Consider the following 12,167-nt stretch of genomic DNA (forward strand, 5'->3'; position numbering starts at 1 on the left):
CCCTGGCAACTAATGAGATCATTTTACAATGTTGTGTTGGATTATGTGACATAACTTCCCTCCCTGCTTAAAAAAAAGATCTATATTGCTCTTTAATGTGTTCACCCAAATTGGGAGAACTTGAAGTGGTGCTGGGTTATATGTCAGGTTGGGGTGAACACAGTGCTTGCAGGAGCTGAAAGCTGAAGTGACAACCAGAATCCTTTTATTCCCTGAAACACCGAACACTCAGCCTTTTTAGCTTGTTCTTTTTTAATTGACACTACTTCTTAATTATGAGAAATCTTGAAAATATTATGTATAAGTAGTACGATCATCCTCCTAAAGCATATGAGGACACTGAATATATGCTAAAATACTCCTGATCCTTGTGTACCCTTAGCAGCATGATCACGCAACCTATATGTAATATCTTCAAATTTCCCACAATTATCAGTGCCAATAAAAAAAGAACAAATGAAGAAACTTTACGCTTAATAAAAAGCATTAGGTTGCAACCTAAAGGGCAAAAGAGACTTCTCTCTTCTTAGGAAAATTATATATGTAATTTTTAGTTTTCCTTTTTAATTATAGCAGCAAAGGACACTTATCCCTTTATATGGCAGCTCTCCTCTATATCCTTCATGCATGCAAATCCTTTACACAGAGTCCTAGAAGCTTTTTACCGTCACATAGGTAACTGTGCTGAATCCATGGTTTAGATACCTCCATGCGGCAAGTTATGGCCTGCACTGAGTGTAGTTTATGAGTGTTCATGAGGACAGGAAATAGGATGCGTAAAGTCTTAGGGCCTTCCAGGATGCAAATCCTTTAACAGGGCACAGATGATTTAATAGTGGCTTGGCTAGGGTGCCCAGAGTAAATTGCTTGCATTCCCCTTACTGTTATACCTGGTCATTTGCCAGTGTAACAGGTGAAAATTGATGAGGGGGTAGTGATTTCTAGGACATAGACTCGGAGGAGCCAGCAGTTCTGAATTCCTTTGGCAACAGCGTTATCTCATGGGATGAGTTATACTGTAATGCTCCTGGGCAGTACTTTTCCATTTATTTCTTTATCGAAACGGATAATGACACCACCAGGCTGAGTTTATGCTGTGAACGTGTTCATGGGGCTGTAGGGAAGGATGCTACATAATACAGTTATTGTTAGATTTTCCAGGAATTAGGACACAATGGATATTCCACATGAAGGTAAATTTCATCTGAATCTATTTACCATTTTATTTCCTTAGATCTCTATTCAGAGCCTCATGATAAATAGGAAGGGTCATCTATCAATCAGACAATACACTTTATAGATTTCTATTGCATCTTTGGTGGGGTCGCTAAATATGACACCCAAAGAAATCTGTGTCCTTGAAGAATATAATGAAAGGAGCAAGTACTAAAAAATTCGTTAGTTCTCAATTTACTATAAAATTAGTGAGAATATGAGTTAGACACAAAGCTTACATGTATAGACTATTGTGAAGAAAGGATTAGACTGGAGAGCCCTTTTAACAATGAAATTCTATTTCTCCGAAATTATATAACACTTTTTTCCATAAATAATTGAAAAAAGTGATTAAAAAACTCTTTAAAAGACTATTAACCAGTGTTCCTAAAAATAATGCTTCTAGTGGCATTGCTAACTAGAAATTAGAATTGTAAACTCAGGGGTAGCTAGTTCTTTAATTTCCAGAAGTAGGATTTTCAATGTGTTGTGGTTAGCAAGGCTTGCCATGCTGGCCTTTGTTTTCTTCATAGATAGGAGAAAAGCAAAGCTACAAATTCATGTTCTTTGACCTCACATATTATAAACATCTTTTTACTTGGGATTTGGTCTTTGTCTGGTTTGTTAATCCTTGAAAGTGTTATTTCCTGCCCAGCATCATTTCTTTAGTTTGGATGCATTTCTCAGAAGAGAGCCTCTCTCATAGAGCAACTCCCCTACATAAAATGAGTTTATGCCTCTGGGCTACAGGAACAGAAAGCAAGGGGTAATTGAAACAGACAACTGAATATTTCCCCATCACTACCATTCTCTAAAGCAGAGTTTAAGATTTCTAGGGAGAAGCGTGGAATTATTAGGAGACTTATTTTTACTCCAACGCTTGGCAGGTACTGACACATAATGGGTCTCGCAGCTCTGGCTCCGGCCTGGGAATGCCCGTGAATGACACTGGAAGATGAATGTGGGGAACATCAGTCCGCCTCTCTATTTTTAGTCAAGTGGAATCAGCCGAATTCTGTCCAATGTTGACTGATGATGCTATTCTCGCGCAAAAAATTTCCCTTTAAAGAACCTCAGCAGAGCAAAATGGTTGATAATTTATTCTGATGCAAGAAAATGTACTGATTTCTTCTTCTTGTTTGTGAAGCCTCTGCCGCCTTGTCATGACTCGCTGGAATCCATGGAGGTGTTCAAACAGCACTGCCAAATAGCGGAAGAATACCATGAGGTCAAAAAGGAAATCGCTCTGCTTGAGGAAAGGAAGTGAGTAGTGCCCTCGCCTCTGAGCATGGTCTACTGGTCATGGAGTGGGGACAGGTGGGAGGGGATAGTGTGAGCATGAGAGTGAGGGGGAGGGAGGAAGGGAGGAGGAATGACATTCCAGAGTTGAGAGGTTACTAGGAAACTAGCATGTATGTCATGTTTGATTATAGAAATGATCCCAGTGGAACTACTGTAGATTAAATACTTTACAGAGTAGTGAGAGGGACCGCAGGAGAACTTCCTATCCAAAACTTAATTTTTTAATAAGCATTTTTAGTTCAGGAAATTAAAAATGTCAAAATACCACCCAGAGCCGTAAGATGTTCCTTGTGAATGTTGCCCAGAGGTCCCAGAGCACTTTGGCCTGGGGTGAATTTTAATTAATGCTTACATGGTGGAGTTCCCGCTGGGCTAGCTCTTGGAATAATGTAAATATATTTGTTGACTAACTGTATTTTATAGTCCAATAGTCAAAGGTTTTATCTTGATAGCTTCTATTAACGTTACAGTTCTGCTGTAGGGAATAACACAGTTCTGTTAATTAAAGCATGCTAATTTTACTCACGCATAAGTTTTTGTTTCAGAATTCTCCTTTTTAATTGAATTTTAATCTGCCGATGTTCACCCCAGTTGTCCCATTCTTTCATTCTTTCAAAGCATCAGACACCTTTCTGTCACAGCAATGATCAGCTTGCACTTGCCTATTTATTAGGGAGATCTTTTGATTAATATTTGCATTTCTTACTAAGTGGTAAGTGCCATAAGAGCAGGGAGAGTCAAGTGTTGCTCGCCATCGTGTTCCTGAAGCCACACACAGTCCATGGCATAAAGATGCCCAAGAAATTTTTGTGGAACAAGTGACACATAATCCAAACATATTATCTTTAACGTTCTAGCTCTCCCCTTCCTCTTACTGGAGTGACACATGATATATATTCATGACTTAATTTTTAAATCAAATCAAGTGAAATATATTTTGTTTTGAAAAATTTATGAAATTCTTGGGACTCTTTGGAGACCTCCCAAGAATGACAGTTGGACAATATAACATGGTGGGGTGGTATGGGTTTTAGGGCTCTACGTCTCAGACTTATGAGGGGAAGATGAGTCTAAGAGTTTTCGTAAATTGATTAGAATGTTCAGATTGCACACAATCTGAGTCCTAAAAAAGTTTCATAAAGGAACTGAAGAAGCTTATTTATAATGTGACCAGTGATGAAGTTAAAGAAGACTGAATAATCAGTAGCCCATAAATGTATGTTCCAGCGTTGTGTGTGTGTGTGTGTGTATGAACTGCGATTTCGTGACAGAAAAAAGGCAAGTAATTACATATTTATTTGTAAGCTCTTCAGATCACAGTTACTGGAGAACTTTGCTATTTAAACTAACCTGTGTGTGGCTTTTTCTTCTTTTTTTTGGCAATGCAAGACTCATCCACTAAATTATGTGTTCTGTAAGTTTATATTTTTGTATGTTGCATTTAAAAAAATATGATAGGGTAATGTTATGAGAGTGACTTGTCTGGTCTTTCATTGAAACATATCCCTGCTGTTTCTATAAATCTAATCTTTTTTCCTCCTCAAACCTATTTGAACTTTGGACTCTTCTTGAAATTGTAATATTGTCTTTTTTTCTTTCTCTTCTTAAATAATCAGCTAGATGTGAGGCAAAGGCCAAATCCTTTTACTATTTTTTTCCTTTCTTTTTCATAAAGCCAAGTTTCTTTTTCTCCATTCCTGCTTCTAGCCTTTGGGATCGGGACTTAGTGCTGTAAATCTCGGTCAACGTAATGTTGTAACTGGTTTCCCTGCCTTCAGTTTCACATTGCTTGAAAAAGACACCCAGTTCTTGGCCTGGATTTCAAGACATACCTCAGTATGGCCTTAGTACCTCTGTGGAATGTTCCAGCTCCTCCCTCATCTTCAGCTACACTGGCCTATTCACTTTTCTCAGGGCAGGAGCCCACCCTCCTGCCTCTGTGCCCTTGCTCAGACCAAGCTCGAAGTCTAGAGCGCTCCTTCCTGCCTCTTTGTCTGCGCAAATGCTACCCTTCCTTGGGAAGCCTTAACCCATATCCTTGCCTCAACCGTCCTGCAGTGGTCAGCTCTTCTCCTGAGTGAAGGAAAATTCACTGGAATGATCCTTTTGGCAGTTATTGTAAGCTAGTACTATCAAGAGTTATCCATTTAAGTTTCTGTCGTGCCTTTCTGACTGTGTACAGTTCCCCACAGACACAGACACCCTTAAACATCTCTTTGTACCCAGTCACCAAGCAGGTAGCTGTGCACAGGGTCAAATACCAGTGAAGGTGACTTAGAGTGGCTGATTATAGACATAGTAATATCCTCTGTGCACGCATGTTTTATTTGTAATTTCTGTGGTCTATATTTAAAACACAGAGTCAATATCGGCAATAAAGGATTGCTGAGATAAATTGTTAAAATAGGAAGTGTGATTCTATCTTACATCTAGAAATGCATGAGGTTGGTCCTCCAAAGGTTATCAATAAGCACTGTTTTCATTAACACTTTACTGAAGTGGAAATTCATTTTGCAACAGATATTTTCCTGAACAGTCTTTGTTTTTAAGCAAGAGAAACTGGGCCAAATGGATTTGACCCAAGTAATTCGCCCTCTGTTTTTTGGTGATTTGGATGAGAATTTCTTCCCCATCATTTCATAGAGTGTGACTGATCACATTGCCTCTGGTGATTGGCCAGTGTAAGTTAGACATTAACTCAGGTATTTTAAAGAGTTTCTCTTTATTGGAGTCACGCAGACGTAGGTTAAGCTGAACTTCTCTCTCATCTCCAGAGGGGGTCTCCCTGGATCAAGTTTGGGAGGCCGCAGAGGAGCGAGGAGGAAAAGAGTTGATAGAACTATTATTCTAAATCATTTCTATTGGATGGATACAGTCAAACATTTTCTAGGATTATAAACTCAGCATGGGGTGAATTTAGTCTAAAGAATCACTTCTGGCTTATTGACCAATGATGTAAGAAAAGCTTGTTCCTGCTTTTATTGAAAATTTTTTTTTCTTTTCACTTGAAAAAAAATGATAATTTTATTGAAACCTTTAAAAAATTACCAAGAATTCCGACATCTTTACAGAACTCCTGTTATCATTTTTGCCTATTTCTTTCTGGACCTTTTACATGTGAATAGATATTTTTATAGAATTGCATATATAGTAACATGAAACATGTACAGGCTGTTTTTCAATAAATATTATAACATAAGCATTTTTATGCAACACCTGCAGTTTTTTGTGTATGTAATAGAAACTTATAGAAATGGAATATAGTGATTTTATGACTTTTGAAATTTATCGCCAAATTGTTTGGCAGAAAGTTTTTAAAGTATATGATTAAACTACAAATAGATCAGCTGTGAAGGTTGCTTTGCTCCAGATAGAGTGATCTTGTCCAAAGGAAAAACCACTTGTCTGCTCTATGTATGAAACGTTGTGCTAGGTGCTGTGGTGGTTAGAAGATTGACTTAGAATATCAGGCAAAGAGGTAAACTCAGAAAAGTCAAGTTGAAAAATGTTACATAATTAAAAAAGAATTAAATGGTTTTCAGGACATTCACAGAGTTGTGTAACCATTATCACAAATCTAGAGCATTTTCATCATCCTGGAGAGAAACCTTGTACCCTTGAGCAGTCACTGCCCATTCCTCCCTCCCCCCACCCAGGCACTGTCACCCCCTAATCTACTTTCTATGGATTTGCCTATTCTGGACATTTCTTATAAATAGAATCATACAATATGTGGTCTTTTGTGACTGGCTTCTTTTACTTAACATGATGTTTTCAAGGTTCCTCCACGTGGTCTCATGCATCAGGACTTCGTTCCTTTTTGTTGCCAAATAATATTCCATTGTAGGGATAGAGCACATTTTATTTATCTCTTTACCAGTTGATGGGCATTTGGGTTGTTTGCATTTTTGGCTGTGATGAATATGCTGCTGGCAACATTCATGTACAGGTTTTTGTGTAGATGCCTGTTTTTAATTCACTTCGGTGTGTATCTTGGAGTAGTATTGCTGGGTCATGTGATAACTCAATGTGTGAACCTTTGAGGAACTCCAGACAGTTTCTGAAGTGGCTGCACAATTTTATATTCCCACCAGAAATATATGAGGGTTCCGATTTCTCCACGTCTTCACCCACGCTTATTATATCTTTTTGGTTATAGCCATCCTAGTGGGTATAAAATAATGTCTCATTGTGGTTTTGATTTATGCTTCCCTGATAGCTAAAAATGTTGAGCAGCTTTTCATGTGCTTTTTTACATTTCTATGTATTCTTGGAGAAATGTCCATTTATATCTTTTGCTCATTTTTAATTGGGTTATTTGTCTATTTATTATTGAGTTGAAAAAACCTTATATAATTTTAGTGGGTTCAGGAAAAACATTGGAAAGGGTTTTCCTATGGGAATGCCACAATCAACGTTAGACCTATATCTTCATGTCTTTCAAAAATATATAAAATATGATTGATGGAGCAACATCTCATTGAGGGGAACATATCAGGATGGGGAAAAAGGGAGCATATGTGATTTGTAAAAGCATAGTCTAAAAATAGCCCTGTTTTGATTTGTTTTTAGTCATGGTATTTAATTTATCCTGAAATTTCCAATAACAAGAGCTTTTTATGTTTAGTCAGAAACGTTTATTTCATTAGGACATTCCTGAAGGCAGAGGTTTTAAACTGTGTTCTGGGAAACATCTCAAAGATTGGGATCAGAGGTATCAGTGTACAGGGACCAACCAGAGAAGGGCCAACTTTATCTGTTTTATTTACTTCACTTCAGGGTATGCTTTTCTTTGAAAAAGGATCCCACATCTAGAAAACATTGAAAAAGAAACCTCACTTTTCTATTCCAAGCATATTTTTCTTAAGGATTTACTCAGTCCTCAGAAATTAGGTTTCCACTGTCATAAAAAAAAAAAAAAGTAAATGGAGATATTTCTCCACAAGTGTTTGCAGGGTTGTAGTAACGTGGGGGAAATTTTCCATCCTCTTTCCTAAGATATGGGTAAGGTGTAGGATTTGAGTTCATCTTTCAACTGTGGAGATAGGCTTCCCGAGACTACCTTGGCTAACAAGAATTGAGGACAGTGCCTTGTTTGCAATAGGATTTCAGTAAATAGTTGTGGAGAGAATGAATGGAAGGACCAAAGAACTGTCTCGGTTCTTCTCTTTGCTTAAGGAGGCAGAGGCATAGCCAAAGGGATTCTTTCATTTTAGGATTGAGTTTTATGTGAAATCCCAATATCCCAAATGTCATCAGGCTGTGAGATCATACTTTCCATTCATGCCCGATCATAATGATTTGGGCCTTTTATGCCACCTGACTACATGCAGTCCAGTCTTTTAACTGGAATCTCATTCCCAGGTGTCTCTCCACCTAACCCTCTGTCTGAAGAACCATATTAAAACAGACAGAATCTTTACCTCTACTCAATGAGAATGCCTTTAAGTAGGTCTCCTTTGCTAAGGAAAGAGGCTCCAATCTCTGGTGGAGCAGACCGAGGAAACATTTTGCCTTTCACCTTATTCCTGTCTCTGAGTTAACTCTTTTTAGGCTATGGATAGTGGGAAACTCCACTTCCTTTTAGAGTTGTGGCTCTTAACCAAGCTGAATCCTCCCCCTGCCAACCTCCAGCCAAAGGACAAGGGCAATGTCTAGAGACATTTTTGGTTATAATGAATGCAAGGGGTGGGAGGTGTGCTTGGGGGAGGTGCTACTGTCATCTAGTAAGTAGAGGCTAAGAAGGCTAAACCTTCTATATTGCCAATGTGTAGGACAGCCACAACCAACAAAGAGACGTCTGGGCCAAAAGGTCAATTGTGTCAAGGCGAGAAACTCTACTTTAGAGCAAATGTCACTTCTTCCTGCAAGGATATAGTGTTGCCTTTTGGTTCCCAAAAGATGAAATACATTTGTTCTTCATGCGTTATTCTTTTTAGGGCTCCAACACCACAGTCTAGACTGTGCTCCGGAAATTTCATTTCGAGACCTTTATTGTTCCTCCACCTGTATAAAATGAAGGTGGGCTTTCACTTCCTTTTTGTCCTCATGAGGCATCTACTCCTTCTCTCCTGTGTATAAATGCTAGTACGAGAATACACATCTCTCAAGAACCGCCCACAGTGCAGTCTATCTCATTATTTAAAATAAAATTTTCCCTATGATGAAGATACTATTTTATTACATTATTACCCGAAACTCTTTAGCTCATTGAAACCTAGGATTTTGTCTTTTCCAAATAAAAGTCTTTAGTCAACTTTGAAAGTCCCAAGAACCATGGTAGTGGTTTTTCCAGAAACAAAGAAATATTTGTTCTAATGATGAATCCATGTCCCAACCTTCTGCAACATAAAGAATCTCCTTAATTTTGGAATTAGTTTCCAGAAAGTTTCAAAGTTCTCTTTAGCAACCCACTTGGACTTTCCCTTCCTCGATTTGTCTTTGCAAATAAAAACTTTTCCAGGCATGTGGCTTAGGATGGGCACGGGAGATGATGTACAGTGGACCCAAGGTTATGGCCTTTTCACTGTTGAGGTGCATCATGTGGAAATCTATGTTACAGGTTCTTGACTTCAGGAATGAGATTCTTGTAACTGTGGTCTTCTACCCCCATATTACATTACGTTGAAGGGAATGAGAGACATGATAAACGAGAAATCAAAGACAAGACCACATTCTAGCCAATTATAGACATTGATTTATTCTTCAGATCATCTATTTATAAGATTGTCTCTGCAGCTTGATGTGCCAGGGTTTAATTACGAATTGCTAATGGAGGAACATAAATATGTCTATATAAATAGGTGCTAGACTGGAGACAACAGATGTCTTGAGTAGTCATTGAATACATGTATAATTGCTTATCAAATACATGAAACTAATTTAGAAACCTATCAGTTGAGTTTTCTTGATTCCAGTAAGGAAGAAATTATTATTGACTTTCTCTGATGCAAGAAGATTGGACTAGACAATCTTGACCATTCCTTTTAGTTGAAAAATCTTGGTTTTGTGATTTATTTTCCCTAGCAGTCAAAACTAATATCAGATGTCCTCAGGAGTTTTAAATGAACTCAGATATGGAACAAGGACAATAGTCATTGTTATACCCAATACTGCCAACTTCTGTTCCATGATGTGAAAGCAGAAATCTATTTCCACATGAATTATTTGTGTGACACAGTTAATTTGAAAGGAAAAAAAAGAACAGGAATAGATGATATGATGGGGGGAGGATTTAGAGGCAAGTCTCTTTTATTTGTATAAGTTTATTCATCTATTTCTTTAAGATAGTTACATAGGAAATTTACTAATATTTAATTGTTGACATTTATTCCTTAAAATATGCTTAGAGACAAAAAGCCCTAAACATTTCATCAGAAGGATAGGTTTGAATGCTGGCTCTTTCTTATTAGCTGTATAACTTCAGTTAAATTAAGCACTTTGAGTTTCTATTTCCTCATCTTTAAAATACACCTTATTTGTCTCTGACATAACTTACTCTTCAATTATTCGTTCAGCAAATATTTATTGGGAGCCTTTATATTCTAAACACCATGCAAGATTCAAAGATCAGTAAGAGCCCGAAGGAACTTTGAGTATATGCATATCAACTTTCCAGATTATCTTCCCTTTGTCCCTGATGGGTATTTCCTTTCCAATGTCTGATTTTGCTCAGTGGTCACCAAATTAGATGTCACTAAAGGCAGTCCATTGGTGCAGGAAGAAAATACTAGAACTTCTATTCTGATTTGCTTTTTGTCCTTTTCCCAGGGTAACTTTTTATTTTGATAGTTTTAAACTTACAGAAAAGTTGCAAAAATAGTATAAAGAACTCCCATATATCACTAATTATTAAAAACATTCCTCAGTGTGCTTTATTCTCCCTTCCCCAACACTACACACTATTGAGGTTCTCTCTCTCAGAGAGATGGCATACTTATCTACGTATCTGTATATGCATATATATGTGTATATGTAATTTTTACAATTTGTTGTGCTTCTAAAAGGATCCTCCGTTTTGACTGTGGAAGGACTTCTTGAGCTTTTTGTTTGTGTATGTTTAGTATTTTGGATGTGCCTAGTCAAGGTGCTAGAGTAAAATAAAGGGATCTAAAACCTGTGAAACTGGAAAAATAAAAGAAAGTAGTTGGAGGCAAGTAGAGATGGGTAAAATTTAGAAGAGCAGAATGAAACATTTTGCTTCCATTCTGCTATTACTGCATATTTGAATTTGTTTGCATTCAGTTTTGTGCTTCTTCCTTATCTGCCCCCTTGAATCTTCAGAAAGGAGCTGCTTGCCAAGCTGGATCAGGCGGAAAAGGAGAAGCTGGATGCTGCTCAGCTGGCTCGGGAATTCGAGGCGCTGACGGAGGAGAACCGGACGTTGAAGTTGGCCCAGTCACAATGTGTAGAGCAACTGGAAAAACTGAGAATACAGTATCAGAAGAGACAGGGCTCCTCCTAACTTTAAATTATTCAATGTAAGCCTAAGAGGTTGGTGACCGCCATGCACTGGCCAAAAGATTTTTATTTTAAAGAGATGGTGAATAAAATCTATTTCTTCTCTTATTACCTGCATGGCAAAGGTCTATAATGAGTTTAATGCTGGCCAGATCTAGTTTGAGAGAAGGGATATTTTATTTTAAATAAGAGAATTAAAGCGAACTTATCACCAGTATATGTTTTCAGAGATCATAATTCTTTTCCAAAGATATTTTTTTTCTTATTTAGGAAGCTATGATGCTGTTGTACATCTGGGTAGAAAATGATAAAAATAGAATATTGACTGACTCCATTAAGCAGCAGGAGCTGAACGGAATGAAGCTGTGAGATAAAGCAGAAAGATGCTCATTGCAGTGCCAGCTCTTGTATTTTTAAATTTCACATCTTTGATACTTCAACCATGCTCAAATCTGAACCGTCAGAAACCTCCCCGCATGTATTTACATTCACCAGAGTTGGTTTAATTCCTCAATGATTGATTGTACTAAGAATAAATGGTTGCATATCACAAAAGCTTGCTCATGAAAATATTAACAGAGAGGATGTTGGTGCCGATAGCACATTTGCCAGTGCTAACTTGCTGGTGTAATAAAAAGCTGATAAGGCTGCATTTTCTTTATGGCACGTTACCTCCCAGTAAACATCTCTGCCTTTGCTTGTGTGTGTTCTGGGACATGGGAGAAATGGAAAAGTATTATTTGGATAGTACTTTGGTGAGTTCCCCTGAAAACATCAGTATAATTATAACTATTACTTTGGTTTGGATTTAAGGAGATGTTGTGGTCAGTAATAACTAGTAGGAATATATGAGTAAATTCAAGATTGAAATGATTTTCCCCTACTTCTATTTACCACCGTATTTTCCCAAATTGATTTCTTTGTTTTATATCAATTTCTATTCGGGTAACTTCTTTTTCATTAAACATGGATCAAAACGGTCAGCCTGTGGTTTGTCCCTGTCTTAATCTCCCTGATGCTGAAAGTTGGGGTTGACTAACCCCAGCCAGAGTTTTGTCTTAGCTGTATTTGTATGTGCCAAAAAAAAAGCAGCCAAGTCCTTTTTCTTGGAAAGACTGTGGTTTCTCATATAAACCACTCAGAGCTCTAATACTGAACACGATGCATTAGAGTCTTAAGGTATTTGCCCA

At 37.7% G+C, this 12,167-nt stretch overlaps 1 protein-coding gene across 4 annotated transcripts in view; it reads left to right on the forward strand.

Moving 5' to 3' along the window:
* Nucleotides 1–11,959, forward strand: part of MAP3K7CL (MAP3K7 C-terminal like) — a 36,739-nt gene extending 24,780 nt beyond the window's left edge. For all 4 annotated transcript variants that reach the window (XM_044751153.2, XM_014866405.3, XM_014866408.3 and 1 more), the window contains exons 4-5: nucleotides 2,363–2,478; nucleotides 10,801–11,959. In XM_044751153.2, coding sequence (XP_044607088.1) covers nucleotides 2,363–2,478; nucleotides 10,801–10,981 — 297 coding nt within the window. In that variant the 3' untranslated portion in view covers nucleotides 10,982–11,959. The remainder of the gene's footprint in view (nucleotides 1–2,362; nucleotides 2,479–10,800) is intronic.
* Nucleotides 11,960–12,167: the final 208 nt, after the last annotated feature.

This window comes from Equus asinus, chromosome 18 (assembly GCF_041296235.1).
Source record: "Equus asinus isolate D_3611 breed Donkey chromosome 18, EquAss-T2T_v2, whole genome shotgun sequence".
NCBI classification, from domain to species: Eukaryota; Metazoa; Chordata; class Mammalia; order Perissodactyla; family Equidae; genus Equus; species Equus asinus.